General features: G+C 38.1%; 1 protein-coding gene across 2 annotated transcripts in view; it reads right to left on the reverse strand.

Moving 5' to 3' along the window:
- Nucleotides 1-12,612: 12,612 nt before the first annotated feature.
- Nucleotides 12,613-24,703, reverse strand: part of Trim9 (E3 ubiquitin-protein ligase Trim9) — a 397,099-nt gene continuing 385,008 nt past the window's right edge. For both annotated transcript variants that reach the window (XM_068363563.1, XM_068363564.1), the window contains exons 9-10: nt 24,162-24,334; nt 12,613-13,838 (exon numbers count right to left, since the gene is read on the reverse strand). In XM_068363563.1, coding sequence (XP_068219664.1) covers nt 13,701-13,838; nt 24,162-24,334 — 311 coding nt within the window. In that variant the 3' untranslated portion in view covers nt 12,613-13,700. The remainder of the gene's footprint in view (nt 13,839-24,161; nt 24,335-24,703) is intronic.

Raw genomic sequence — 24,703 nt, forward strand, 5'->3', positions numbered from 1 at the left:
ATCGATGTATACGCCTTTTCGCCGTTCTGTCTGATGAAGAGGGTGCTCAACAAGACCAGAATATCGGTCAATCTATCGATGACCCTGATAGCTCCGCTATGGCATCACGCAGAATGGTTTCCGGACCTTCTGCAACTCCTTACGGAGCTCCCGAGTGAACTCCCTCCACGTCACGAGCTACTCAAACCACCACACGCCAACATCTTCCACAAAGCCGTAGCTTCGCTTCAACTTCACGCCTGGAGACTATCCAGCATATCCTCACTGAGAGTGGATTTTCGCAACAAGTTGCGAATAGGATGTCAGGACACCTGCGCAGGTCATCCGCAGGGGTCTATCCGGCGAAGTGGTGAGTTTTCTGTGGTTGGTGTCGTGGAAGGGGTATCTCTCCACTCGATGCCACTATTCCAGCAATAGCGGAGTTCCTCGTGTATTTGCGGGAGGAAATGCACCTTTCAGTCTCGGCAGTGAAAGGCTATTGCTCAGCCTTAAGTCTAGCCTTCAGGCTGAAAGGAGTGGACATTTCTTCCTCGCTGGAACTTTCTCTACTCATACGAAGTTATGAACTTACCTGCCCTCAGTCGGAAGTGAGACCTCCTCCATGGAACGTGGTTCGAGTTCTCAGGTCTCTGAAGAGACCTCCTTACGAACCATTACGCCAGGCTTCAGATTGCCACCTTACTTGGAAGACAGTGTTCCTGCTAGCTTTGGCTTCAGCCAAGCGAGTCAGCGAACTACATGGTCTCTCATACGACATCGCCCATTCAAGGGGATGGGGGGAGGTAACGTTCAGGTTCGTCCCCGAGTTTGTTGCTAAGACTCAGAATCCGGGAGTGCCGGACCCTCGGTTCGACTCTTTCCGGGTTTCGAGTCTTCGTTCTGTAACAGATGACCCAGACCATCTCCTACTGTGCCCAGTAAGGAGTCTGAGGTTGTATCTTAAAAGAACAGCGGCAGTTTGTCCCCAGGTGCAAGCCTTGTTTGTGAGCACTGGGAAAACGAAGAGGAGGATCACCAGGAATACCATCTCGGCTTGGATTCGCAAGGTAATACACCTGGCCTTGAATCCTGACCCTTCTCCATCACGTCGCCCTAGAGCACATGATGTCAGGGGCATAGCTACGTCCCTAGCCTTCAAGAAAAACTATTCAGTGACGCAGGTCCTGCAAGTTGGGGTGTGGAAGCGTCAGACAACCTTCACAGCCCACTACCTGCAAGACGTGACACACAGGAGACTCGATACGTTCTCTATCGGCCCTGTGGTGGCTGCACAACAGCTGGTCTAACCTCAGGCTCCTTAATGGACAGGTAGCAGAAGGTTGAGGACATTGTTACCCGGTTTTAGTCTGCATGAATGAAAAGGTTTGTCTGTCCCTTATTCTTTTCTTCATCCTCTCCTCCCTTGGAGAAAGCAGCATCCTGGGTTCTCTGCACAGCTGACCTCAAACCACTGCAGGTAAACCATGCTTCCTTGTGTTCCTAGTATTAAGAGTAATACTGTCATGTCCCCATACCCTGACGAGGTAGTATTGGGTGAGTCCTAGTGTAGAATTCCATCTGAAGAATTCCTAGGATGAGTCATGCTCTTCACCTTCACAAACACCTTATGGTAGGCCGCATCAGTTTCACAGCGACTCGTTATTTCTTGAGTACTTACAAACTTAAATATTGAGTCCCCGGGCAAAGCCAAAGCCAGTATGGCAGGGACTTACCGCCCTTCCTAAGGGTTGAGTCACCCTATATAAATAGCGTGGTTTGTATTTCAGTTACGGAACAAATGGCAAATTCGTAGATAATTTGTATTTTTCCTAACTATACAAACCTGAGCTATTTACACAAATTTGCCCGCCAGCCCTGTCCCCCTTGAAGTCCTATCTCTAAGCAAAGTGAAGTATTCACTCGTGTGTGTGAGGGGGGGGGGGGGGGGTTAGCAAGCTACCCCTCCCTACCCCTGGGGTAGTAAACCCTCGTTAAAATTCTAATGGCTCGTCATTTCAGTTACGCCGAAGTAATTACCCTATGTAAATAGCTAAGGATTGTATAGTTAGGAAAAATACAAATTATCTACGAATTTGTCATATCGCAATCTAGACTTGAATTATTCTCTCTTCAATTGGCTTCTTACCACTATAGCCAAGATAAAAGATGATAGAAATGCTTCTCTTGTGTTTGTTGGTGATTTCATGCTCGCCATAGAGATTGGTTAAATTCTGTTTTTGCAGGAAATATCATTTTTATTTATTTGTATCATTTTATGTGTATAGAAGTCTAAAAGCTAAAGGTGATTATATTTCATATAAAAGATTTCATATCTTGATGAAATTGGATATAGAGACTGTAGGCAATAAAATTCCCTATCTTTTCTTGTTGGTATGAAAAATATATGTACATACATATACTAAGGCACTTCCCCTAATTTTGGGGGGTAGCCAACATCAAACAAATGAAACAGAAAAGGGGACACTCCTCTTTATGTTCCTCCCAGCCTGACAAGGGACTCAAACGAGTTCGGCTGGTACTGCTATGGGTGCCACAGCCCACCCTCCCCCGTTTTCCACCACAGATGAAGCTTCATAACACTGAATCCCCTACTGCTGCTACCTCCGCGGTCATCCAAGGCACCGGAGGAAGCAGCAGGGCCTACCGGAACTGTGTCACAATCGCTCGCCATTCATTCCTATTTCTAGCACGCTCTCTTGCCCCTCTCACATCTATCCTCCTATCACCCAGAGCTTCCTTCACTCCATCCATCCACCCAAACCTTGGCCTTCCTCTTGTACTTCTCCCATCAACTCTTGCATTCATCACCTTCTTTAGCAGACAGCCATTTTCCATTCTCTCAACATAGCCATACATTCATATCCACTCTAGCTGCTAACTCATTTCTTACACCCCTTCTCACCCTCACTACTTCGTTCCTAACCCTATCTACTCGAGATACACCAGCCATACTCCTTAGACACTTCATCTCAAACACATTCAATTTCTGTCTCTCCGTCACTTTCATTCCCCACAACTCCGATCCATACGTCACAGTTGGTACAATCAGTTTCTCATATAGAACTCTCTTTACATTCATGCCCAACCCTCTATTTTTTACTACTCCCTTAACTGCCCCCAACACTTTGCATCCTTCATTCACTCTCTGACGTACATCTGCTTCCACTCCACCATTTGCTTCAACAACAGACCCCAAGTATTTAAACTGATCCACCTCCTCAAGTAACTCTCCATTCAACATGACATTCAACCTCGCACCACCTTCCCTTCTCGTACATCTCATAACCTTACTCTTACCCACATTAACTCTCAACTTCCTTCTCTCACACACCCTTCCAAATTCTGTCACTAATCGGCCAAGCTTCTCTTCTGCGTCTGCAACCAGTACAGTATCATCCGCAAACAACAACTGATTTACCTCCCATTCATGGTCATTCTCGTCTGCCAGTTTCAATCCTCGTCCAAGCACTCAAGCATTCACTTCTCTCACCACTCCATCAACATACAAGTTAAACAACCACGGCGACATCACATATCCCTGTCTCAGCCCCACTCTCACCGCAAACCAATTGCTCACTTCATGTCCTATCCTAACAAATGCTTTACTACCTTTGTAGAAACTTTTCACTGCTTGCAACAACCTTCCACCAACTCCATATAACCTCATCACATTCCACATTGCTTCCCTATCAACTCTTATCATACGCTTTCTCCAGATCCATAAACGCAACATACACTTCCTTACCTTTTGCTAAATATTTCTCGCATATCTGCCTAACTGTAAAAATCTGATTCATACAACCCCTACCTCTTCTAAAACCACCCTGTACTTCTAATATTGCATTCTCTGTTTTAGCCTTAATCCTATTAATAAGTACTCTACCATGCACTTTTCCCACCACACTCAACAAACTAATACCCCTTGAATTAAAACACTCATGCACATCTCCCATAACCTTACAGTATATAGTGGTACAATACACGCACAAACCCAATCTACTGGTACCATTGACAACACAAAACACCTATTAAACAATCTCGCCAACCATTCAAGTACAGTCACACCCCCTTCCTTCAACATCTCAGCTTTCACACCATCCATACCAGATGCTTTTCCTACTCTTGCTTCATCTAGTGCTCTCCTCACTTCCTCTCTTGTAATCTCTCTCTCTCATTCTCATCTCCCATGTAAATATGGAAAAAGTAATAGCAATTTTCTCCTGAAAATTTCATGTTTTGAGATAGTATTTTTTATTTTGTAAAGATAGATTGAAAACACTTAGTATGTATAACTACAATGGGCTTTTATCGTTAGTTTGTCTCATCACTGGATCATAAGGACATAATCATCATAAATTAGGGTTATCTACTAAGCTGTTGGACACTACATGTACCAAATGGGGACACTTGCCTAGACGTGGCTAGTAGAGTAATACCTGTAGATACGAAATCAATTCGTTCCGGAGTGGCTTTTGTATCGGCATTTTTTTTTTACGAGTTGCGTTTTACATGTAAATCATCTAATTTGTTCTAAGCCTTAAAAAAACACCACATTGAATTAAATAACAAAGCTAAACTGTACTAACCACAATGAAATACAACCATTTGGATCATTCAATACCTAACCCATTTGTTAATACCTGTAAATGAAGTATTATTATAACACAGTAATGCAATAATAAATGGAAATTTACTAAAATGTGTTGCTCTACCTTTCGAGTGAGGCAATGTCCTTAATCTGTTAAGCGTCACCCACGTGATAAACCATTCACCACGATCTACTCGGTACCGCCTTCAACTGCATATTCCGTTCACGACTTTAATTGCCTTTTTCAAGCCGTCAGTCTCGTGATATTACGTTTACTCGTATAGTAAGTATAGGATCACCACTTGGCAACACACTCAGCATATGGGGGCTGTAAATAGAAACTTATATGATGTCTGGCAACTATTTTTCTGAAGGTAGCTTGATGTTAGAAAACTGGTTTCCTATCAGTGCGCTTCGGGCGTTCATGCGGAAGTGGTTGTTTGTTGTTCGTTTTGTAATGAACGGTCTGAAGAGGAAGGTTATTTCTTTAGATGAAATAAATGATATTCTTGTTGAGGAATTTGATAATGATAACCTGTTTGATAATGAGAGCACTAGTTCTGAATCCTCCAGTAATAAGTATATTGAAGAAACAAAGTATTTTTTCGATGCCGAAAGCGAAAATGACTTCTCATTACCGAATGACTGGACAACGAGATTTCACAAAACTATGTAGGAAAGGAAACGCCAAGAGAGAGAGAGAGGGGGGGTGAATAAAGTGGATAAATAATGTACAAATGTATGACGAACATATTTGAAAATTATACAGGAAACGATATGGAGAGAGAGAGAGAGAGGGAGGGGGGAAGACTTATCCCTTTACTTTTGTTGCTTATCCCGGCGTAAGATTCACGATTGAAGATAAAAAGAACCCATTAGAATATTCAGTATTATGTAGCCATTTGAAATGAAATAATAGTAGTATTAATTTTTTTTTTTACTCTACTATTTAATTGATATCCCTACTTTTAACTATAAATACGAATTATAAGCATAAAGAAATTATATTAACTTTGAAAAATTATTATTAGTGAAATGACCGCTCAGGGCAAAAAAAGCGTGACGGTACGTTAGCGGCAACCTGGTCCAGGGGGGACGCTTAACAGGTTAAGTGAAAGTGGCGGCAGAGAAGGGGAGGACAAACGGTAGAAAACAATAACAAGTGGCAGAAAACCTGAACACTTAATTTTACGAACCACATTAACAAATGGCAGTAAACATTAACGCTTAACATTACGAAAAACTTAGAATTAAATTTATTTATTTTTTGCCTTTTTCTAAATTTTTTTACTTTACTTTCTAAATTCATCAATTTCTTCATCACCTGCACTTTTCTGATCACTTTGATCTTCCTCTTGGCCTACTTCAGGCCTCTAAAAAATAACTATACAAGGAAGCTTGTTTCTGCCTGCTTTTTTATATGTTCCTGAAACGACTTGGGCAAACGTCATTAAACTGTACAACTAAGCTTTCTGTGTAACTTTTTTTGGAGTGTGTGTTTTTTACAAAAGATTGCACTGTATGAAAAGCAGCTAGAGCTTGCTTAATTTCTGCCTTTATCAATGTGTCCTCCTCCTCGTCGCTGCTAGAGAACTGTTCTTGAACGACTCTGTCCACTGGTACCATTGACAACATAAAACATATGTTAAACAATCTCGCCAACCATCCAAGTACAGTCACACCCCTTTCCTTTAACATCTCAGTCCTCACATCATCCATACCAGGTGCTTTTCCTACTCTCGTTTCATCTAGTACTCTCTTTACTTCCTCTCATAATCTCTTTCTTTCTCATCTCCCATCACTGGCACCTCAACACCTGCGACAGCATGTAGGAACAAAACACAAATATCAAAAGTATTGCTTTTTTCCTGATTACATTGTACTGTACAAACCTGTGTCGTTCAGTTATACTTCCAGCCTCATCCACTGTGCAAGCTGTAGGTGAAGGTCAAAGCATCTACTTGGTGAGACGACAGTAGGGTGGGCTTCCACAACGTTTCCCAATAACTACCTAGTAATTCTAACAGCAGTTTTCTAGTACTGTTTAGCTAGGAATTTGAAAATTTCTAAAATTTGTGATATTTAGTGGGGAACAGGGCTGAACTCTACTTGAAGAAAGACTTTTACTTAGTTGTTCACGTCATTTTGTGTTTTTACTCTCGGATAAAGCCACTATATGATTCTTAACATATCACAATACATACTTTTTCTAATACTGTACTTTTAAAATATCTCATTGCCAGAAAACTTGATTATGTCCTTGATTCCCATACTTTGAAATCTTTATCATGTCCATTTTTGGAATAGTAATTTCTCTGCTAGTTTGTCAGCAGTCATATACAGAATTTGTTAGTGGTTCCTTTTCTCTTTACAGTACTGTACGAGGATGATTTTGATCTTGACCTATGTAAACTCATCGTCCTGGTGGACAACTTTTTTTTAATTAATCTCTTAGAGAATTTTTATTATCACCTGTAGTGACTACTTTTGAAATTAATACAAGTTACAGCAATGGAGTTTGCAGTTTCAGCATCCCAAGACTGCCAAGCATCATGGGTCTTAACAGTTTTTCAGATGTTAATTCTCCTACTTTCAAAAAGGTCTGTTAAAGGTTCTATTTTTACCATCTGCCAATGTAAAAGTATGCTTATTATCGAAAATATTGCTGTACTTCTTATATTTATCAACACTGGGGTTTGTGACCCTAGATGCACTTGGACACAAACAGCTTCACAGGCCTCCAGTGCTAGGTTATTTAACTTAATTTCATGAATCCAATCAAATTCTAATAATTATCCTTTTTAATATAGCTTAATTTTTCTTTAATAAATTTTGATGTGTTCTATATTAATATAATTTTTTTTCTGTAATAATTTTGGTGTGTTCTTTATTGTATTAAATTTTTTGTTTATTCCTACACGGATATAAATTTCTGAGTCATTTATATGGGAGTCTTCCTTAGGAGGGAGGAAGTCTCTGTGAAGTTAAGTTATGTCCTTTGTCTCTGATAGATACAATTACTATAAGTAATAGCAAGAGATCAAAGTGAACCATTAGTGAACAGTGTAGCGGCCTCGTAAAGAGGCAAGGCCGCATGTTCAATACTAAGAATAAAATTCTTTGCCACGGGTGATGTGATCTGAACATCAAGTGTTACGTAATAAAAATAAGATTTTAATAAATCAAATTAAAAGCTTTCTTACTTGCATTAGGGTGAAAACCAATGGAAGGCTTCAAGACCTATCAAGATCACTGTCTGAGACTTGGTGTCCAATATACCAGTATGATGCAGAAAAAAAAAATTATGCCCAAGATGAGAATAGTTTCGTGTTCCATGAGAGTTGATAGTTAGATATTTTGCTCTGGAACCATAATATCTACTGTGTGTCTCTTAAGACCTGTATGTGCCGTCTTTAAGGTAATGGTCCTTAAAGGTGATTTGTCTCTTCCATACACTAGGTTTGATGACTTGTACTACAGTGGTTTTTGCGGAATGCTAAGGTTGTGGCAAGCCACATATATCATGTGATGGAGGGGAACCCTTAGCGACGTTTCCCTTGAAGATAGTTTCTGAAAACTCTCTTTTTGAGTGGTCAGAGCTCACAAACAAGTTGGAGATATTGGGTCCAAGATAATTGGTTCTTATCAATAATCTTACACTGCTCTTACAGGACAGAGTAACTTATTATCCTGGTCATCAGGTACCTCTTTGAGAGATAGGATCGTGAGAGTCAAATCTGAGATAATTTTTATCCGGATCCTGGGTTTTGTTCACTGAAACAGGAAAGGATAAATGTAGTAGATCCGCTGATGCCGTGTTTGGGGGGGGGGGGGCGTTCCCTGGTGATGCTTCCCCTGAGGGTAGCTAGTTTTCATGTTAGGTCTGACGGATATAATGATCATGTTCAGGATGAAAATCACTACTGATTTGTTGATACTATTGAAAAGGATCCAAACACTTTGTTCCTCAATGGACTTCTTGAGAGACAAGATTGTGAAACAGTCCAACTGATATTTACCAGAATCTAGTTTCTCATTTTCAAATTGAGAATAAGGTATCCTCAAAAAATATAGTAATTTCTGAATAGGGTTTTTGGGTAATGTGACCCCGGTAATTGACAAAATATTTTCCTTGGGTGGGAGTAAAGTAAAGCCAAAGGAAAATTTAAAGGTTCTGATCCCTGACTTGAGGCTTCATGTCTGGGATTGTGATGATAATCTATGGAGATTGTAAGTCCCTCTCTCTCATATCTCAATAGGAGGAGGTTGTTCTCCGTGGAGACAGGTGTGCCATCTAGAAATCCTAGTAACGAGGATGCCGAGAATGCTCAATCGAGGACCTGCTTCAAGATCCAGACTGGTATGGGATCTGTTTTTCAAAACTGTCAAACCGTCCGTATTCAGGGCGAAGCAGTCTTGAAAAGCTCAAAATTCTTGAATAACCTAGAGTATTAAGGGTGCTATTTACCTGAAGGGTCCTTGTTGACTGAATTCTTCTCAGGGAAGACGTCAGTTAGACTTGTATTGTGATGCACCGAGCAAATTTACTATGACTTGGTTTGAGAGTGATTGCCTACAGAACTCTTAATTCGTTCAGGTGGTCTTCTAAAGTTTATTGTGAGAAGTTCCAGTAGCAAGGACAGTCCTACATTAGAAGTTATGGTGTCCATCTGACTCTTGGATTTCCTGGTCTTATACTCAGGAGTCGAGAGAGATTACAGAAATCCAGACTTTCTCCTGGACTCTCAAAGACATTGACCATTACTGTAACATTGGTGTTAAAAGTGGCTAATAAGATATCTGGCAAAATTAAACAATCCTTAAGAGGAAATCCTTGAAGGGCAAGATTTTTTTTGTTAAGAGGTGTGGGGAACATTTCCTTTCATCACCATACAGTACTTGATTCCTACTCAGATAGAGATGACTGTTCTCTGAGTACTCAGTCGTGACTTCATTCGTGAGGAGTAACTGGTCTAGGCCCACTCGTAAATCTCCATTGCCAAGCAGTCTGGAGGAGTAAGTGTGTATCTTTTAGCTCTAAATGTTCATTATCAAGGAGTTGTCTTCTCTCTTATCTTTCTTGTAGAGGCTTCCTAGACTCTCTAGAAACATGTTTTAACTGTTGGACGGGAAAGACAGGTCAAACATTTAAAATTCAAAATTGAGCTTTAATCCTAGTTAAGGAAACCAAAAGGTTCCTTCCATGGGACGATTTCTGCAAAATCTAAGTAACACCACTCCAACTGAGAATACTTTCGAATTTAGCAGACATCACTTCTCAGAATGAGTAAATATTTTACCCGGAGAAGACGAGGTGGAGGTTCAGTAAATTACCATGGTTGAGCAAGCAAATGGCTCCTTTGAGAGGCATTCTGCCATATTCAAAATATCTGGTCTTGAGGAAGATCATTCCTTCTAAGAAATTGGCCAGAACTATGTTTACAGTCAGGCACTGGATGGGGTCACTATTCCTAATTCTTGGGAAAAAAAGGGCCCATATTTCAAAAACCCAATGTTTCTGACTGTCTTTTGTCTGGACAGAGGTATGGGTTTGAAAAAGTAGTCTTCTTCTCAAAAGGTATTATCTTAGTTGACTTATAGGCTCAAAACTTGAAACTCTACTAGAAGCTTTGGGGTAACAATTGGCTTGAATATATAATCAATATTTTTCATTCCAGCTAAATAAAGAGAGGGGTGAGGGATCCGAAAGAATTCTCACCTCCCACAGGTTTGTCAACCAATACAAGTACTGTACTACAATGCTGAGGGACCTGGAAGCTCAAACCAGGTTCCTTCCCAGCCAGTATTAGGATACTCCTACAAAAGAGGTCTAAAACTAGGCGCTTACCACATTAGATGGCAATCCTCATCAAAATAGGAGACGTAATTTATGTTAACAGATAGAGTTTCTGGAGCATCAGAGATAGAGGTGGTAGCGTTGATTACTTACCAGCTTCAAGTGAGTTTTCTGGCGCTGAGACTTGTATTCAGAAAGTCTAACATGTCTCTAGTCTGGTTTGAAAGTACAACGTCAAACCTGTGTGTGAGGCTTTGAGACTGGGATGATAGTCATTAGCAAAGTCTACTACCAGTTTGTGCACGAGGAGGCTCATCTAATCCATCTTCCTTACTTCAACCTGGAGACTGGTAATAAGGGTCTCTCATAAAGGCTGCTTCAGTACGGGGACTAATGGCAGGCTCTACTCGTAGGTTCTGACGGGAATGCGGAGATGCTCTCACAGCTCCAATTAGAGGTACCTCCAAGGGCAGAAAGATCTTATACAGTATGTCATATCTTCCTAGGGCAGAAAGATCTTATCTGTATATGACATACAATATATGGATCTCCACTCAACACACTTGTAGGAGAGTGGGGAGATCTAGGCAAAACAGGATAATCAGGAGCAGATTTCAAGCTCACATTATCCTATGCATGAAGAAATTTAATCACACACCGAGATGGGGGATTTGTGTGGTGACCTCATCATGCACAGTAAAGCCGCCCATACGACTTCATCTGGTAGAATTATGAAAAGCGATAGTGTCTGCTTTTGTCCTACTTAATTTCCGAACTCTAATAGGCTTGGAAGGAGAGGACAAATTAAAAGAAACTTGTGGATGTGGTAAGCTTTGGGGTGTGGACGCAGCTGAAGCGGTCCGGCCACCCTTATCATAAGCCGCTAAAGAGTTCTTAAGATTTGGTAAAGGAGACCTAAGCTTAGGACCCCTATAAATACGACGCAAACCTAGTTCATGAAAACGTGTTGGAGATTGCAAAAATTCATCTTCCAACAAGGGTTGCTTCATGCCTAAGGGGAAAAGCTGTCCAAATCTGTAGTTCCCCTATGGGAAGGAGAGTGTACTTTCCTCGCTTGAATATTCCAAGAGTAGAAAAGTTTACTCTGAATAAATACGTTTTCTGTTCATAAAAATGGTTATTTACTGAAACCTGGGTAAAGGCAAGAATCTTTTACAATTGCCAGCTCAAGATCCTGCTTGTGTGTAGTAGACACTATTCCGATTACTATGGGTGTCGCCTATTGTAATTAAAGTTTCAGAGAATTCACAACACGAAATACTAAAGGGAGGCTTTCGTCGCAGAGAAGGAAATTTGTCTCTCAAATCTTGTTGGTTGGAGATGAAAAAAATCTAGTTAGGTTTCTGGAATGAGAATATCTCTCGCATTGGGAGAATGTCCATTCCCTACAGTAGTTATGTGGTGATTCCATTGATGTGGATCTACATCTGTCCATCTCATCAGAATGCCACAATGGTCACTATCCATCCTGGGCAATAATGTAAATTCCATGATTTAGTAGACATAAAGCACTCCAACATAATGAATAGCAATGCAAGTAACCGTGAATAAAGAAAAAAAGTCACAGACACTAAACCCTAAAGGGTAAGCAAGTCGAATGCAAGTGGCTTAGGAAGCGAGAGCACCCCCTCTTCACTTCACTATCAGCCGTATTGCGGCGGCGAATCGGGGAAACGTTCTCTTGCCGCATACTTGCGTGCTATGCTTGCCTAGCAAAGAACCATGGTGCATTAAAACCAATTTTCTTCGATTGGCCGGTCATAGAAAACATGACTAGCATTAACCCATATAAATATGACTAGGAAGTTTGTATCAGTGTAGGTATAAATGAATTTTTGTAGTTATGCATAACAATATTACAAAGGAATTTTAATGGTTGACAACTTGTCTTACCCTATTGGTTTATGAGTTGACTATTTTTTTTTGGCACTAATTCTGCAATTTTAACAGATTTTGAATTAAAACACAAAATTCAGGTAAATTCACCATTATACAAAGAATACTGTAGTTGGAAAAAAAAAATATGTATATTTTAGTCAGCAGTAAATGGGATTTTTTTTTTATTTGGCAGGCAATGGATTATCTAGATACCAGTCATCATACCTGATTCAAGGTCCAACTACAAATGTTAAAACTTGGTTTAAGTTGCAGGTAAATATGATAGATTATGTACTTATAATTATGTGGAAAGTAAAAAAGTTTAACATTTATACTTTTACCCAATTTATTTACAATTTATATGAAATCTTACAAAATGCTGTTATAGGAATTACAGTTTATTAAATGCATCAACAGGAATGGTTGCAAACAGTAAACAGCTTGGATTTTGATTGTGACATTGCAGTTTATGGGCAATAATTTATTTAACATTCTATATAACTCAGCAATTAATATTACAGTATCTTAGAAACTCACCATTTGAACATTTTGCGATGTCTTTAACAAGCTTGTTTAATTATAGTTTATTTGCATTTATAAGAATCAGTGTTGAAATGTCTATTAGTCTTGTGTATTAAAGCAGAAAAACTACGAATGAAAAGGTTAACAATGTCTAAACGTAAAACCTTTTATAGTGTACAGCAAATAATGTAAAAAATATTTTGGACAGTGAATATTGGCCTTCAACCTCCTTCCCCTTTACCTTAGCAAGCTACGGGCACATAACCGTAGGACAAAGTTGGAGGGATAGTTTCTGTATTTTGTGTTGGGTTTCACTTTAAGGCTTCTGGCATTTCTTAAACAATATGCTAATCAAATGCAAAGGGTTACAAGAAAACATCACGACAATGTTAACTTCCCAATCTAAATTATTGATGTTCACTGTTTAACTAAATATAACCCTATTCAAATATTTTAGGACTAGACAAAGTAATGTACAAATTTATCTATTAATATAAAAGCCAATATTTTTATATACAAGATATACAGCGATATGTCCACATACCCTGGCAGTGAATATATATAGTAGGATACCATCACAAGGTATTAATTATAGTTATATAATATGAGATCCAATTGTCTTCTGTTCCATATATCACAAAGAAGTTATATATTTTCATAGAATAACTCTTCATACCAAAAATATTTGATGTGCAACATGGAGGCACATAATTCCTGACAGTTTATAGAATTTAAAATAAGTGTTGGAATATACAGAAAACCAAGATTATTACAGTATTATTCAGCAGAAATCAATATATATATATATATATAATGTAGTGTAGAAAAAATATAGGATGGAAAAGCAGAGTAACTGAAATATAAAAAAAACCATTATCCACAAAAAATTTAATTTTACATATTTGCTTCAGATGATGGATTCAAATATTTTTTGGGAGGATGGAGGCCAGTCTGCACTGTTAATACTACGCTACGGTTTAAACTTACAGCTGGGTATATGACACCAACGACACCAACCAGAGAGACACGACCCTGAAACAATAGAATGTGAGGGATTAAGTTTTTTGACTAGGCATAAGCATGTAATGAAAAAATAAATTTGAGCAACTTTTCCATAGATAGGTGTAGAAAAATTCTTTAGAGCATAGTGGACAATAGTGTGATTTAAATAAGAGGAGAACAATGGTTGCTGGTATTTTTGAGTTGTCATTAGGGCTTCTTTGCATCATAACATTTAATGTGCAATGTTTATACGATGATGAAAAAGTGGATTTGCCGCAAATATAAACTCGCACTTTCTTCCATCAATAGCTTGTTGTACTGCAGTGTTATTTGTCTTACTCTCCCAGTCCTTGGTTGTTTGTGTCTTACTTCACGAGATTATTTGCTACAATGTTTCTGCCACACAAGTGCTCCTCCTCTGCCATTGATGAAAATCTCTTTTGCACTACCCCTGACTAGAGTTACCCTCACCTGCTTGTCTACATTTCTTACTTTAATAATCCTTCCAACTGCCTAGCATTTTTCCGTAAGTATTTTTCCCATATGGAAAGCTGTCTTGCTTCAGTTTTGTTGATTGTTAAAACTAGTCTTGTGCTTCTGATTATAAAGCTTGCTTCACTGTTTAAATGTGTTTATAACTTGCATTTCTGCTCTTCTCAAGCTGAATGAGTATCTTTAGAATTCTCTTTAAATGATCATTCCCTGCCAAAAACATTTTTTACTGCTTATCATTTCCTGTTGGCTAGATTTTTGCTTATTTCTTGTTGGTTGGATTTTTATTTAGCCTTGCTAGTTTTCCTTCAAAGCAGATCTATTTCTTCCATACTGTACTCCTATGGGTTGGCTGAACCTTTAGCTTCAGACTTGCTGCTCACCCTTTGAGAATCTCTTCCTTCAGTGCTCAAACTCCCCGAATAGCTATATTCTCACGGGCTGCTGCTGCTTTTTGCAAGGCGAGGCCAATCTACTCCAATGTGCCATGTTAATTTCGTGCTCCATTATCAGACTGTTACTACTTCATTGCTCAAGATAGCTGTGTTCCCTCAATGCACAACCTCCCGAGCTTGCTTGCTCTCCCATGCTGACTCAATTCCTTCTCTGCTCCACCTCCCACTCTTGCTGTGTTCCTTCAATACTCCAACTACCAGACTCGGTGTTACTTCAGTGTTCAAGATTGCTGTTTCTAAACTGCTCAGCTTCCCAGGACAGGTGCTCCATCAGCAATCAACTTCCCAGTATGTCTATTCCTTCAGCGCTCTACCTCCTAGGATGTATCTTCATTCTATGCTCAACCTTCTTCCTGGACTTGCTCAGTTCCTTTTATGTTCAACCTCCTGGTCTGGCTATGTTCCTTTTGTGCTCAACCTTCTTCCTGGGTTGAATTAGTTCCTTCACTGCTCAATTACCCAAACTGATATGGTTATATTTACATGCTCAACCTCCATCCTGTCCCTTATTCCTTCAGTGCACAATCTTCCAGGGTGGTTCTGTTCATTCCATGTTCAAGCTTCTAAGCTGGCTCTTTCCTTCTATGCTTAAACCTGTTGGACTCTTATTCTTTTTTGTGCCCAACCTTCTGGGGTGGCTATGTTCCTTATATTCTCAACCTTCTTCCTGGGATAGGTCTGTTCCTTCAGTGATCAACCACACCCATGCTGGCACAGTTACTCCAGAACACAACGTCCTGGGCTGGCTCCTCAAGTTCTCAACCTTCTTACTGGGCTGGGTCTGTTCCTTTTGTGCCCAACCTTCCTGCTGGCCTGACACGGTTCCCTCAGTAATCAACCTCCGAGGATGGGCTTGATTCTTCAGTAATCATCCTCCTTAGCTAGATCGACTAACGGTGCTTTTAATATATGGCTAGATCACACTGACTACATTGCTTTTCTTGCTGGCCAAATATTTGGCTGTAACACTCCTCAGGCCTGACTAGAGCTGTGGTTTCAATGCTTTTCCTGCATTACCAAATTTTTTTTTTTTTTTCAGTGATCATCTTGCCTGGCTAATTCTTTGCTTGTATTCTTTTTATGCATCGCTAATCTTTGTAAAAGCTATCTAGACAAGAATTTAGCCAGTCAGTACTCTGGCTGAATTTATTTCTCCAGAGCTGCTGCTCCTTGACTAGAACTTTAGCTTCAGTGCTTTTCATGCTGGCTGAATTTTAGTTACAGTACTTAACCGGTATCATAGTTTTCTAAAGTGCTCATCCTGCCTGGAAAATCTTTAGTTCTATTCTTATCCCGCATGGCTAGATCTTTGTGTACAGAGTATTTATAGTCAGCTGAATTTTCTTCTAAACAGTTCCGTGCTTTTGGTGTAAGTGTTTGACAGGCTTGAGCTTATGGCTTATGTGTTTTCCATCTGTTAGGCTGAATCTTATAAAGCCGACAGTGCTTTTTCTGCTGGAATAAAAGTCTTCCATGATACTCCTGCCTGGCTGGATCTTTGGCTACAGTGGTTTTCCTGCCTGGCGAGAGATTTAGCTTCACTGCTGTTCCTGTTTTTCTGGATATTTAGCGACAGAACTTTGTTTTATTGCTTGGTTTCATCTTTTTCTTCGATGCCTCTCCTTCCTGACTAAATTACTTTCTTGAACGATACTTTCCGGCTAGAATTTTGGCTTCAATACTATTCCTGCGTGGTCACATCTTGAGCTACAGTGTTTTTCTTTCTGGCTGAATCATTATTGATAGTGGGTTTACTACCCGGCTAATTCTTTAGGGCTCCTCCTGTGCTAGCTAGTTCTCTACTTCAGTAGTTTTGCTGCTTGGCTAGATTCCAGGCCGATTCTTTTATCTACTGGGCTTCTCAATGCCTGACTTGAATTGTGGCTTCGAGAATCTGCTTTCCATGCTAGCTAACTTTTTCTTCTTACTAGGCTTTTACAGTCCTGCTGTTATTTCTTCATTCGGTAATCCTCTTCTTTGGCCAGAAGGCCTAACCTGAGATCTTCGGTAAGTGTTTTACATGCCTGGCTAGACCTTTGGCTACAGTGCATTTTCACCATTTCTAAATCATGAGCTACATCTTTTCCTGTTCAGCTGGATCTCTCTCTCTTATATGCTTCTCCTACCTTTCTAGAGCTTTACTTCTAGTGCTTTTCTTCTCTGGCATAACATTTGTGCTACATAACTTTTCTCCTATCAGGCTAGATCTTTGACTACAATGATTTTCTTGCTTGCCCAAATCTCTCTATTCAATGCTCCTTCCTAACTGGATAGCTTTCTTCAGTGCTCCTGTGTGGTTAGAGTTTTGGCTTCAGTGTTTTTCCAGCCTAGCTGGAGCTCTTACTTCAGAGATCATCCTGCTTGACTAGATTTTTGGCTATGGTTCTTTTCCTGCTTAACAGAATCTTTTTTTTTCAGTGATCATCTTGCCTGCTGCTCCTCCAAGACTGGATCTTTTTTCAGTGCTTATCTGGCTAGATTTTTGGCTATAATACTTTACATATTTCAATGGACTTTTTTTTCTTCTGTGCTGCTACTCTATGTTAGAGCCCTTAATTGGGGTTTTTCCTGCTTGGCTATATCCTTGGCTACAAGGTTTTTTATTTTTAGCCAGGGTAAATCTTTGTCAACAGTTTAGTGGCTGACAATATTTCTTCCGTGCTCCTTCATGACTGTGGATTTGTTTACCACACAGGTTTAAGAAACTTTAATAGGTGTTCAATATTGCTTTTAAATATGATCTATATAAATTTTATTTTAACACTGACTCTAAGTTTATACCTCACCTTCATGATAAAATATATTAAAATGCAATGAAAAAATAACCTGTCTTTCAAGTTTAAAACAATTTTTCTATAAATATATCAGTCACACAAACAATTCTTCTAACCCTATATATATTGCATTTTTTATATTTCAACATAACCAATATTTCCTCTATAAAACAAAAAAAAATTAACATTCATATGTGGTGCTGCATTATCATAAAATTTGTACACGAGGCAAGAGCAATATAAAAGAAATAGTCTGTGATTCCACTATGAATGCACAACACCACCCAGGAGACCAGAGGAAGGAAAAATTTTGGGGAAGGTTATCAAAGGCAGTAACAGAAGTGGCTCCGTCACGGAAAAAACTTAACCTTATAAGTGGGCAATAGGAAATGAAAATAATTATTTTAAAGTTGATCGAAAAATATACACCTTTGAATTGAGTAACAAAACCGTAGATGCAATGCATTTGGATTGAGTAACAAAACTAGATGCAATGCAGAAAGCCATGGTTTGTTTAAGCAACCATACTATGCTAAATATATACTGTATATGCTGAAACAGGCAGATTTCATTACAGTAGAATAAATGTAAACCTGATACAAAGAAAATTAATTACATAGGGCAATAACATACTTAACAATGCTTCCGGCAAAAAGTAGAGAGATGCGGTGGAAGGAAAAAGACGTTGAAAATATATCATGAGATATACTGGTTGAATCAAGTTGCAGAAAGATGATTGAAGAGCCTTCACACCGATTGAGGAAAAAGCTGGGAAAATGATAGAGGTATGCAAAAGAAAATACTATATAGAAAGTTTGCTCATGATCGATTGCCAAGGGAAAAGATATGGAAGGAACGGAATAAAAATTTCATATCCGATGTATAAAGCAAAATTTCCAGCCTAGAAATCTCTTGATGACAAAATGGCAAATTATTTAAAAATAAGAGATTAGAACTTAAAAACGGAAAATCAAGTCGTCAAATACTCCCAGAAATACTTCTGAAGAGGTTCTGAAAGTATTGTACAATTAGGAAAATAAAAAGTAAAAACACCTCGAAATCTATCACAAACAGTAAAAGATTTTCTAAACCTTCTGGAAAATCAGTGATGAGCTCAACAAAATAATATATATATATTTTATTTTTTATGAAACTTCCCTGATGTTCATATTGTTTCAACTTCAAGCTAAGTTTATGTCTACCCCAAATAAAACTTTTCCCATCCTCTCCCCCGGCAAAAAGCCTCACAATCTGGGACCCCCATGCCATCTGGTAGTTCATGATGACCAACTAGATGATATATCATTTACCACTTGCTATCCAGCTCATCTTGTCACTGGCGTCTAATGAGAAACTTATTTTGGCCCCCGATACAAATTTAATTTCGGTTGTTTCTTTTAATTATTATTATTATTACTAGCTAAGCCACAACCCTAGTTGGAAAAGCAGGATGCTATAAGCTCAAGGGCTCCAACAAGGAAAAATGGCCCAGTGAGGAAAGGATATAAGGAAATAACTACTGTATATGTGTAATAAAAAATTAAAAAAAGATTTTAAGAACAGTACTAATATTAAGACAGATCTTTGATGTAATACATGGCAATACAATTATAATTTTGCTTAGCTTTGTGTAGTGTGGAGGAAGGTTATTCACTCACATTTCTCTTCTTTGAAGTTATGACACCTCTTGGTTGACTGTTTTGATTATCAATCTAAAGTTGAAGTTTAAGTTTAGTAACACCTTAACCTGTTTGCATTCAATTCAAGGTAATCCGCAGAAGCCTGGGAAAACTAGGCTAACTTCTTGAGATTGTTACGTCCAACCAAATTTGATTACGTTAGTCATGAGCTTAGTCATGTGTTCCCAAGGTTAATTGATATAAGAGTTGTAGCTCACTTATGTTTAGCTGAAGCTAATGCAAAACTCAGAAAAGGATTTTAGCCATGAGATCTTTAAAAAAAAAAATAATAATAATAATAATTATTGTAAAACCACATACAAATTCCAGAAAATTGACCTTATTACTGGAGACCTTAAATTACTCAACATATACAATAGCTGTAATACAGTTCTCAATGGGACACATTTAATCTCTGATGCTTGGGCACAGATTCAAGCATGGATCTACTAAATCCCTTTATGACTGAAATTGATACTGTATTCCTTTTGTAAAAAAATAAAAGTTTAACTAATTCCAAGCTAGACCTTGATCGACAAACTCTTAGCTTTGCACCAATCAAACATTCCACTGTCTTTGCTGAGGATTATTGGTAGAGGGTTTCAATAATTGGTTTTGAAATATTCTTGAAATGTAAGTGATAAATAAGGAAATAAATAAACTATTTGAGAGGTAATGAGTAATTAATATAGAATATTATAAGATCAATAACGTTAAAAAAGATTCGTCATACAAAAACAATGAAGGGAGACTTATATCAGCCTGTTCAACATCAAAACATTCACGGCAAGAATGAACTCCTGAAGTTACACCAATTCAACTGCCCAATTTGGAAGATCATTCCACAATCTGGTCACAGCTTAAATTAAACTTCTAGAATACTGTGTAGTATTAAGCCTTATGATGGAGAAGGAATGTATATTAGAATTAACTGCACATCTAGTATTAAATCTAGGATGGTAGTCAGGGAAGACCTGAATACAAAGGATGGTCGGATTCCAACAAATTAACACAGGGTCAGCAGCAGCTGAAGACCAAACAGGAGAAAATACTCAAACCAAGACAGAATAAAAGAACAAAAACATTTTTTAAGTATAGATTATCATAATAAATATTCAGACTTTCTCAATAAACCAATTTTTTTTTACAATTGAAGAAACAGATCAAATGTGGTTTTCAAAGTAAATTTGCAATCAAGAATCACAACAATGCAGAACTCTGGAGGATGAGAAACCACTGCATTCAACCTACATACAACAACACTGAGTTTTGTTAGGATTCAACTTCATGCCCTATCATTTGCACCAGGCACCAATTTTAGATAGATCTCTATTAATGGTTTCTGCAAACCCAGATCTACATTTATGAGATAGGATTGAGGCAAAGAATAGCATCATCTGTATATGCAACAAGCTTGATTTCTTGTTACTGTAACACTAGTTGATTTTCACATATCAAAATATTCCAATATCTCACTTTGAAACCAGTTGTCTGACGAGACTGAATCTATTAAACCAACTCCTTGTACACCCCTAACTACAAAGGTCACAGAAATGTAAGCCACCATCATTGCGGCCAAAAACGAACCTACCAGTCATACTGCCGTTTGTAGAAAACCTGAACTTGCCTATCAGATCCAATGGAGAACAGGAAAAACGAAGATTCAGATTTGGCCAGTCCTGTAACGACTCCCCCAACCATATTAAGGGATCCGGGATATGGTGAGAAAAACATAACATTTCTTTTTGAGTGATGTCGTAAGCACGTTCACGTTTGGCCTTCTCCACCAACTCTATATTTCCCAACAAGATAATGAAAAATTATTTGATAGGTCGTATCTAATTTCCTCGTAACTGACATAGCTAAAAAAAAATCTATTTCCTGGGTGAAAGTGAGGTAAAAAGATTATTCCCCTAGATATACATCCAAGATGAAATTACTCCTACTATCAAGAACAGGGATTCTGACCAGATTCCCCCATTTCCAAATATATACCAGTGTAGTTTGAATACCACCAAACACTTAACCACTACCAGAGACTCCAAACCCTTTAAGAAGGCAATGGATGTGAAGGGTTGATGCCTTCTTCACCCAATTCTTTGACAAATGGATATAATCTCTAAATGCACACTACCCTTCCTGAGAAGCATACATGAAGAGAGAAATGCAAGGACACTCCCTGACTTGAGCAACTTGGATAGTCCCTCCATTCCACTTGTTGAAGATGGTTGTTGAAGATGGTTTTGTATATATAAAATGTATAATTACTAAATACACTGGGATAACAAGGTTTTTTTCAATGCCAATTGAGGTGAAACTGAAAGCCCTCATCTTCAAGTGTCTCAAGGAAACTAACTTCTCTAAAGAAGCCACAGTCCATAGTAGCCTCATCCACATACAAATCAACAGATTTCATTGGTTGAACTTCAACAAAATAATAACTAAATCCTCTTTCCCTACAAGACGGATTTCATCACCAAGTAAGAATCCTTAGAGTTGTACTTGAGGACCTTACTCTAAACCTCACACTTTCTCAGTAACCTTATTACAGTACCCACACTTGTTAAACCCAAATCCCTACCAAACATGTTAAAAAACAGCCAGTTTCCAAAAACAACAGAATCCTGATCTCCAGACATCCCATCCATTCGAGATGGGATCCATCATCCTGATGAATACATGAGAACTCAAACTGAGACCAACAGCCAGGCTCCTGTCATAGCAAATGCCAAGTTGTATCACTATTACAACAAAGATTTCCTTGGAGATAGCGAAGAAATATGCTTAGTATTAATTATCAAATAAGAAAAAGAAAAGTAGGGTTCAAAAGAAATAAACCACTCTGCATCACTTTGTATTCGAGATTCTATTGGCTATTCATCTTTAATAGCCTATTTGATCTAAGGAACCAAATATATAAGGAGTAACCAAAAAGTGTACCAGTTAACGACACTCACTCAACCATAAAGGATCCAACTTATTCCCTACACTTACCACATTATTTAAAAAAGGCTGCAGCAACTTTTTGAGACCTATTGAAATAGTTTAGTCTAAACAATAAAGATTACAACAAGGTTAAAATCCTGGTGACCTGCAAATTTTTCTTCTACAGTAGTCTAAACAACCCTATTGATTCTTCAAAATTAGAATTTGAATTATACTCCAAACTTTAAATCAAATAATTTCTTTAGTAAGTGAAAATTCCTTTAGTCAACCAATTAAAAAACTTTAATCAAAACCTCCTCTGTAAAGCATAATAATGGTTTTAAGAGAAATACCGTGATCTGAGGCACTAACAAGGTTAGGCACTATACGTTATAAAATTCAAAAGAATATTTTGTGGGATTGTCTTTTGAGACCATTTATTTAACTTCCCATGACAAAGTAAAACAAAGAATAGGCCATAGTAGAAGTGGCAGCTTTTGATGACTCTTAGGAGTGGCAACCTTTGATGACAGAATAATATGCATTATCAGAAAGTAACTTCTTTCAAATGCAAGTTTCCTAGGGATATATTGTATGTTTCATCTGAGATAAGTTATTCTTCCGTATTAACCTCATTTTTGGCTGGGATGTTAGCCTAGTGAATACTTCAAAATTCAACTTCAGGGCTTTCCCCCTTAAGTTACTTTCAATGGTGACATTTGCGCTGAACTACACAAGGGGACTCTTCAGAAATAGAAACACTAGTACCTAGCCTCCCGGCTAGTACAGTGGTAATGTGTTTGCCTTGCATTCGCATGATGGAAGATCGGTCACAACCCGAAACCGTGAGTTTAGGCTGTTTACTGGAGAGGCCACTGCTGTGACTGGGCACCACAGTGGGTTGGGCTTGTCCAGCTGACGTTATGGTGAGCATGAATTCTGATAAAACTGCAACCGAGATCAGACACCTTTAACCTGTACATTTACTGTACACTATTAGGGAGCATACAAAACAAGCTAGTGGTCAAGCTTACTATGGGATGAAATCCACTACCATCTGTCATTTCCACACCTAAAATATTTTCTTGAAATATTTCATTTTAATTGTTCATTACTTCTCATATAGTTTATTCCCTTCCTCACTGATCTATTTTTTTCTGTTGGAGCCCTTGGGCTTATATCATCCTGCTTTTCCAACTAGGGTTGTAGTTTAGCTAGTAATAATATAACAACAATCATGTAACTAACTTTAGACAGCTAAGCTATATTTTCCCCATAACTAAATATTCATTTACCTTTAAAATCTAATTAACCCAAGTTGTGAGCTAAACATAACTCTTAAGAAGAGTAACTGCTTTTAAATCATATTCCTCAAAAGAATAAAATGAAACTCAATCCTATGCCAGATCACTGCCATTGGCATTCATATTAATTCAAGAAGACATCGCATCCAAACATTATAACACCTAAAATCTCTGAAAAACTAGGCAGTTGCCATAAGCTTCCAGATTAACTCCATACTCACTAGAAGGAGAGACATCTTGCAAGGAAAGAAAACAGGAAACTTTTAATTTTAGGAAGGACATCAGCATTTAAACCATTTGAAGAGAGAAGCAACATGAACATCAAAGGAGTTTTATATAAATAATTTATTATACCTGAATAAGCACCTTCCTTAAATATAAAATGGAAGGATTCTGTGGATGCGAGAGTACTGGAGCATATACAGTAATGAGATGACAATTTAAAGGACTAAGTACCCTCAAGGTGTGGCATCCACTAGTTGGAATACAGAAAAATATAGAAAGATTGTTTAAACGTGTAATAAGAAGAGGGTGAGTTGTTCAATAAAAGTATGCATTGGAAGTATCAGGTGAAAGTCCAATAGTATGCCAAGAAAATCTAGATAAAAAGAAAGCTGGGAATTTAAGCATAAAGTTTACCAGAAGGTAGACAATAGAGACCTTAATTTCTCACTAAGTTCCAATGGGAAAACTTCGACATTCAAACTAAAGATGATATACCAACCTGCATATCTCCATTAACATAGAATGTTAAGATCTTCTCTGGTAAATTCAGTAATAGTCCTACGGTGTCCCCAGCTCTTACACCTCCAGCTGTTCTATCAAAATGTTCTCCTCCGTGCATAAACCACGAGCGTTCCCCATCAATATACATACTCCAGCTACCGCCACATTTACCTGTTGATCAATAAGAAATCACTGAATAATTCTTCAAAAACTGAATTATTTACAAATTTACTGTAATTAAAATTTTGTACATACCAATTTACTGTATAATAAAACAGTTGAGTATTTTGCAATCATTAAGAAACTATACTTTTCCATTCATTCCTGATTTACACTGATTAAAAACTAAATAACAAAAATCATTCAAAACTACAATGTAATGTATAAAGTTTCTACTATTGAATTACAGGTGTATAAATTTCATTTACAGCAAATTAACTATTGTTATTTTTCTTTTCAGTGATTGCAGTTGTACCTACAAGCCTCAAAATCATAATCTTCCAGAAAGTGTTAAAACAGGAAAGGTAAAGATTAAAGAAT

Source organism: Palaemon carinicauda, chromosome 40, assembly GCF_036898095.1.
Source record: "Palaemon carinicauda isolate YSFRI2023 chromosome 40, ASM3689809v2, whole genome shotgun sequence".
Classification (NCBI taxonomy): domain Eukaryota; kingdom Metazoa; phylum Arthropoda; class Malacostraca; order Decapoda; family Palaemonidae; genus Palaemon; species Palaemon carinicauda.